The sequence below is a fragment of the Hippocampus comes genome, unplaced genomic scaffold (assembly GCF_001891065.2).
Source record: "Hippocampus comes isolate QL1 unplaced genomic scaffold, H_comes_QL1_v1.1 scaffold172, whole genome shotgun sequence".
NCBI classification, from domain to species: domain Eukaryota; kingdom Metazoa; phylum Chordata; class Actinopteri; order Syngnathiformes; family Syngnathidae; genus Hippocampus; species Hippocampus comes.
The window spans coordinates 511,329-517,915 of NW_017805072.1; the positions used below are offsets into that span (position 1 = coordinate 511,329).

Sequence of the window (6,587 nt, forward strand, 5' to 3'; positions counted from 1 at the left end):
CGCCTCAGGTCTGTGGACCAGACATTATTAGAAGTACCAAGAACTAAACTGAGGCTCAGAGGGGATCGAGCCTTTTCTGTTGCTGGTCCCTCTCTCTGGAATGACCTCCCACTGAGCATTCGGCAAGCCTCCTCGCTGCCCATCTTCAAAACCCGCCTCAAAACTCACTTGTATTCTTTGGCATTTGACTCAGCATGACTTAGATTGTTCTTGGTTTTGCTGTTCGGTGCTTTCTACTGTTTTTATTACCGATTTGCTTTACTGTTTGTTGTACATGTTAATTTGCTCCATGTACAGCACTTTGTTTGCAGCGATGGCTGTTTGAAAGTGCTCTATAAATACAGTTGAGTTGAGTTGAGTTGAGTTAAGTTTTCGAACTCTGGATTGACCCAATGCGCGCTCAGAGCATATTTCCGAGTACATCTTATATTTTATGTATGATCTTATTTGAGAACACTTTAAGACCACACATTGTAAGAGAAATTATCATGTGTGATTCGTAAAAACAATGAGTATTCCATCCCATTAGGATCCTTTTCACCCTATTAGTCACCTAAAACAATGACATGCCAACTTTGTGAAATATTTTCACATTTTTAGTTAAATCAGATCTGAAAAATCACCATTCAGATATTTTTTTGAGAACTTTGCTATTATCTTATCTTTATCTTACATGTTAGTTCTCATGGTTATTCTTAGTACAATGATGAGACACGTACCCATACTGTCAGGCTCCATCGTCACAGTGCGTGAGATGTGTGGAAAAACAGAAATGGTATCCAATCTGTTCTGGCGAAAGATGAAGCGGTTTCCCTGGAAGTAAAGACTGTTGATATCTGTCTCTGAACCCAGTCCTGACAGGTGCCATGTGACTTTGTCCCCCTTACACATAGTCAGGCCTTGGAGGTTCCCATACACATACCCATTGATGGCTGGGAGACACAGAATTCCACAAAAGTTAAAAACATACATGTGTGACTAAAATTGATCAAATAATAATGAAAGAGTGAACATTTTTAGTGCGTTGTTTAGCACCTAAAGGCTTGAGTTTATTTATGTTAAAAACTTCCAGGCAGTAATGTTAAAAATAAAAGTGTAGTTCAATATAAATATAATTGCCTACAATGCATCTTGTTGCTCTCAATAAAGCCCTCATCCTCCTTGTTCACAGTGGTCGGAGCTGTGGTGAAAGCACGGATGGTATCATCGAGATACCAGCTCAGGTTTTCATCAAACACCGTGGCCAGCAGGTGAAACTCTTTCTTATAGTTTTTCTATAATGTGGACAGAAAAGAAAGAAAGATGAAAATATTGTGTTCCATTAAAGAAAATAAGCAGAGTAGTAGTGATGTTATTAACACTCATAAATGATCAAATTAAAAGTAAAATATTAGGTATACAGTACTTCAGTTTTCAATATTTAGTTCACCTGCACCAATTAATGTGTTTTCAACCACTTTACAATAACAGTGCCATAAGAAATCCTGTCTTTGGTCTTTCTCTTTGCCTCCTACCTGGCAGCTCCATTTCCAGCATCTTTTGCCTGATATTCTGTCTGGACTGCCCCTACTTTGTACATGTCCTTAATTCTCCAACCCATACAGTTCATGCTCAAGCTACATCATTCCGAAAGTGAATCACATCATCTGTAACTCTGCCTCCTCCATCTCTGTCTCCTTCTTCTGTGTATTACTACTGCAGTCTCAAAACCACACATCATAGCTTGTCTCACCACCATCTACAGTATAATCATTTTCCTTTTCACTCCGGCAAAACCCTTGACCAACTCTTCACATGGTAACCTTAATGTACAGCAATAATAAGTCAAACCAAATTGACACGTTCTTTCCTTTTTTTACCTGGATCCCTTTCTTAAGAGAACTCGGTCGACAGACAAGCATTGGTCCGACCAGTCCAGAGTTTGTGTCTTTTACAGGGTCGACGCCTGAGTAGTACAGGTAGGTCAGACAGTCAGCCTCCCCTTGCACCGGTCCAGCACCCACAGGCACAAACCACTCATATGTGTGCGTCTTTCCTGGTGCGACCAGAGCAGCCGGAGGAGGGGTCACTGTCCCTGTTTATACACAAATGTAGCATCAATGTGTTAGTTACAACTCACAAAATGTAAACATAAGGACTTTTGTCAATTCTATGGATGATCACATCACTTACTCGTTTCATGTTTTAATTCCCTTAATTTTTTTGCAGTGTAGGACTCTAAATGAATGAAGAAGACTTTTGTCCGTTAAACGATCGTGGAGAAAAGACAGTTTTCATTCACATGAAATGAAAGCTCCACAACACAGGAACAGAGTTTTAACCTTCTAATTCATTGTGATAGCGCGTCCCATCTTGTTCGATGCTGTACTGTACGCCATGCGGCTGTATAGAGTAAGGCCGACTGGCCTTGTTCTTGAAGACCACCTTGATGGTGTCTTTCTCCTCAGCTCGCAGCACAGGACCTGGAGGAGATAAAAAATCGGAATGTTAGCACTTTGTTTCAAAAGGAATCTAGTCACGGTGGCATTTGCAAAGGGCGACATTATGCAAAAAACAAATTCATAATATGGCGGGTATGTAAATAGTATGTCATGCAGTGTATTTGCAAAGTCTACGGCTGAATAATGGATATTGCAATCCAAATACAGTGTATATATTGGATGAAAACGGTTCGTAAAAGGTTTTTAGGCAGTTAAGATGGGTGAAAATCCCATGAGTGTACGATTGAGTTTGTTTGCTGTAGAAACGAATATTTTACTTCATATTTCGTATACATTCTTTGTCATGGTCCATCTGGTAATACAAACCAGGTAAGATTACCCAGAATTCCAAGGTGTCGCTCCTCTGGGCTGCGTAGCATCTTTGTCAGAAAGGAGCTGTCAGTGTACTCCACGTAGCGAACCTTCTTGTAGCGACTTCCAATACGATTTCCACCTCTGGTTACAAACATCTCTGCCTCGCTGCACGAAGACACACAAGCGTCAGTTCTCCCATGCATGGGTTGTGTATCCGTGCATGTACATGTGCTTGTGAGCATGTGTTTTGAGGAACCTGTCTGTTGGCAATGTCGGAGCATAGTCCCAGACTTCTTCTTCCGCAGCAATAAAGAATTCTCTGAGCTGACCATATGGACGAGGTTTGTGGACATTTGGAAAACACTTCCTGATCTCAAAAATAGCCTGCATACCACCTTCATAAAAACAAAAGCCATCATGGATGAGTAATACAATTGGTGACTAAAATAGTTCAGTATATCGCATTGATGCCGATATTGTGTTATCACCATTACTGTTACTTAGTAACATGTTATTCCAAAGTGTTTAGGTTTTTCAGTAAATCCCGGCGCACATGAGCTGCCAATGGCGCTCATTCACCATCTGCACCTCGTGGAGGGCTTACACCATATTTCACAAGAAGCAGCACTTAGTCTTCTATTTCTGTGTAGCAGCAAAACATAGAAAAATGCCTCTTTGGCTCGGAGATCACGTGAATTTGACTTGGCGGTCGGCAACTTCGATGTTCACATGATCCCAAACGTGATCAAAGCAACTTTTAGCAGCATTGCCAGCGGCGCCTAGTCTGCGGAGAACAGCGCCATCGGCTCTTGTGAACCATCTGCACCCACAGCCGATGGGTGCAACGCTGCTGGTGCGTTGTGTGTGCTTCAAAGTACAACTCATCCAACACGTTACGTTTCCCAGCCAAGTAATGAGACCAAAGTTACTAATCTAACTCACATAACACTACTGTGTCATATTTTTTTACTTTCAAAAGGTGACACCAGAATTCCACACTGGAACCACATTTCACCCCCCCCCCCAAAAAAAAACAATTACCATTGATCACCTCTGGGTCACAGACTTAAACAGCACATATTTTTCAGCCCCAGTGGTCACTCACCCAAATATTAAGCATACAACAAAAAGAATAGTGAACAATTAACAAAATCCAGGAGGACACGTGATTCCTAACATCCTATTATTCACTAAAGGTACTCAACAAAGAGCTGTTCACATATAGGGCAACTCTAATTTTTACAGCTTCAAGTGAGGCATTGTGGGTACCTTCAACTTCACATCCGTGTCTGAAGGAGTAATGTCACGTAGGCACATATGTTTTCAGCACGTTGACAACTCACATGTGCATACCATTCCATGTACAAAACAATGGTAAAAGAGAGATTTGTGTTTTCAAGCCGGGAATAAAAGACAAAATATTAATGTTTGTTGCACACTCTGTGCTATCGTCAAATTGTTGTCTGGCTTAAAAAATAAATAAATAAAACAGAATAAAATGGATTGCAGCACAGTATGTACTCAAGCTGAAAGAGAAAATCCCACTAGAATGTGTGACTGCAGGAGTTTGTCATTATAATAAAGATTTAAATATGTCAATTAAAAAAAAAGATTGCCTTTATTTTTTTATATTATTCATATATATATATATATATATATATATACAGAGAGAGAGAGAGAGAGAGAGATATAGATAGATAGATATAGAAAGATAGATAGATATAGATAGCTATCTATATCTATATCTATATATACATATATAGATAGATAGATAGATAGATAGATAGATAGATAGATCTTAAGTTAAGTCCAGAAAGAGTGTCCTTATTTTATTATTTATTTGGTATTAAAAAAAAAAAAAGGAATCTTTTCATCTTAAGTGAAGTGAAGTGAAGTGAAAAAATATTACCGGTATGTCAAGTCAAAAAAGATTGTTATTTTATGTTTAATAAAAACAAACTTTACTCTTAAACGTTACTGTTAAAAATGCACTTCCAATTAAGTAAAATGGCAAAACTGGCTGCCATTTTTATGTAAAGCAGGGTCGTTGGCATCTGCTGAATGTAACTATTCAAGTAAATTGTAATCGAACATAGTAATCAGGAAAGTCACTACTTTTTGAAGGTAACTGTGGCAGAACTGAGTATATGTGACAGGATTTTCCAAAAAGTCAAGGAGAAAGAGAGCCTACCCATCAGATGATCGTTAACAGTGCACGTCAGCAGCCAGTGTCCAGGGTTGTCTGCCACCATCTCAGCTGTGGTGCTCGAGCCAGGGAAAAGACTGACTGTGTCTGTGTGGTGATTTTCACTCGTCAGGATCTGCCCGTGGAAATGAACTGAATGCATGTCCACCTGGCAGGTGGAAAAGATTGGCAGTTAAATATATATATGTATATATATTATGGGGAGAGTTGACGATCATCATTTTCTTAAAAGTCCAAATCAACAGTGTGATACTAATATAATATATTTACACCCAATTAATTTCCATGTCCCCTCCGTGAGCCATCACCTTACCGTGGTGGAGGGGTTTGTGTGTCCCAATGATCCTAGGAGCTAAGTTGTCTGGGGTTTTATGCCCCTGGCAGGGTTACCCATGGCAAACAGGTTCTAGGTGAGGGACCAGACGAAGCATGACTCAAAGACCCCTTATGATGATTAAAATTAATGGATCTAAGTTTCCCTTGCCCGGACGCGGGTCACCGGGGCCCCCCTCTGGAGCCAGGCCTGGAGGTGGGGCTCGTTGGCGAGCGCCAGGTGGCCGGGCCTACACCCATGGGGCCCGGCCGGGCTCAGCCCGAAGAGGCAACGTGGGTCCCCCTTCTCATGGGCTCACCACCCATGGGAGGGGCCAAAAAAAAAAAGTGCGAGGTAGACAAGTTCCGACTGGATATAGTCGGACTTGCCTCAACACATAGCCTGGGTTCTGGTACCAGTTCTCTCGAGAGGGGTTGGACTCTCTTCCACTCTGGAGTTGCTCACGGTGAGAGGCGCAGAGCAGGTGTGGGCATACTTATTGCCCCCCGGCTCAGTGCCTGTACATTGGGGTTCACACCGGTAGACGAGAGGGTTGCCTCCCTCCGCCTTCGGTTGGTGGCACGGCTCCTGACCGTTGTTTGTGCATATGCACCAAACAGCAGCTCAGCGTACCCACCCTTTTTGGAGTCCTTAGAGGGTGTGCTGGAGAGTATTCCGGCTGGGGACTCCCTTGTTCTGCTGGGGGACTTCAATGCTCACGTGGGCAATGACAGTGAGACCTGGAAGGGCGTGATTGGGAGGAACGGCCCCCCTGATCAGAACTCGAGTGGTGTTTTGTTATTGGACTTCTGTGCTCGTCACGGATCGTCCATAACGAACACCTTGTTCAAGCATAAGTGTGTTCATATGTGCACTTGGCACCAGGACACCCTAGGCCGCAGTTCGATGATTGACTTTGTGGTTGTATCATCGGATTTGCGGCCGCATGTTTTGGACACTCGGGTGAAGAGAGGGGCGGAGCTGTCAACTGATCACCACCTGGTGGTGAGTCGGCTCCAATGGTGGGGGAAGATGCCGGTCCGTCCTGGTAGACCCAAACGTATTGTGAGGGTTTGTTGGGAGCGTCTGGCAGAATCCCCAGTCAGAAGGAGTTTCAACTCCCACCTCCAGCAGAGCTTTTCCCATGTCCCAAGGGAGGCGGGGGACATTGAGTCTGAATGGACCATGTTCCATGCCTCGATTGTTGAGGCGGCCAATCTGAGTTGTGGCCGTAAGGTGGTTGGTGCCTGTCGTGGCGGCAACCCCCGTACTC

The 6,587-nt window shown here is 42.8% G+C and overlaps 1 protein-coding gene across 1 annotated transcript in view; it reads right to left on the bottom strand.

Annotated features, from left to right (window-relative positions):
• The window catches only part of cp (ceruloplasmin), a 26,399-nt gene that overhangs the window by 9,034 nt on the left and 10,778 nt on the right, over nucleotides 1–6,587 (bottom strand). Inside the window, exons 6-13 of the mRNA XM_019864718.1 lie at nucleotides 4,987–5,149; nucleotides 3,052–3,190; nucleotides 2,821–2,960; nucleotides 2,322–2,462; nucleotides 2,173–2,217; nucleotides 1,860–2,074; nucleotides 1,124–1,274; nucleotides 720–932 (exon numbers count right to left, since the gene is read on the bottom strand). Of these exons, the coding sequence (XP_019720277.1) occupies nucleotides 720–932; nucleotides 1,124–1,274; nucleotides 1,860–2,074; nucleotides 2,173–2,217; nucleotides 2,322–2,462; nucleotides 2,821–2,960; nucleotides 3,052–3,190; nucleotides 4,987–5,149 (1,207 nt within the window). The remainder of the gene's footprint in view (nucleotides 1–719; nucleotides 933–1,123; nucleotides 1,275–1,859; nucleotides 2,075–2,172; nucleotides 2,218–2,321; nucleotides 2,463–2,820; nucleotides 2,961–3,051; nucleotides 3,191–4,986; nucleotides 5,150–6,587) is intronic.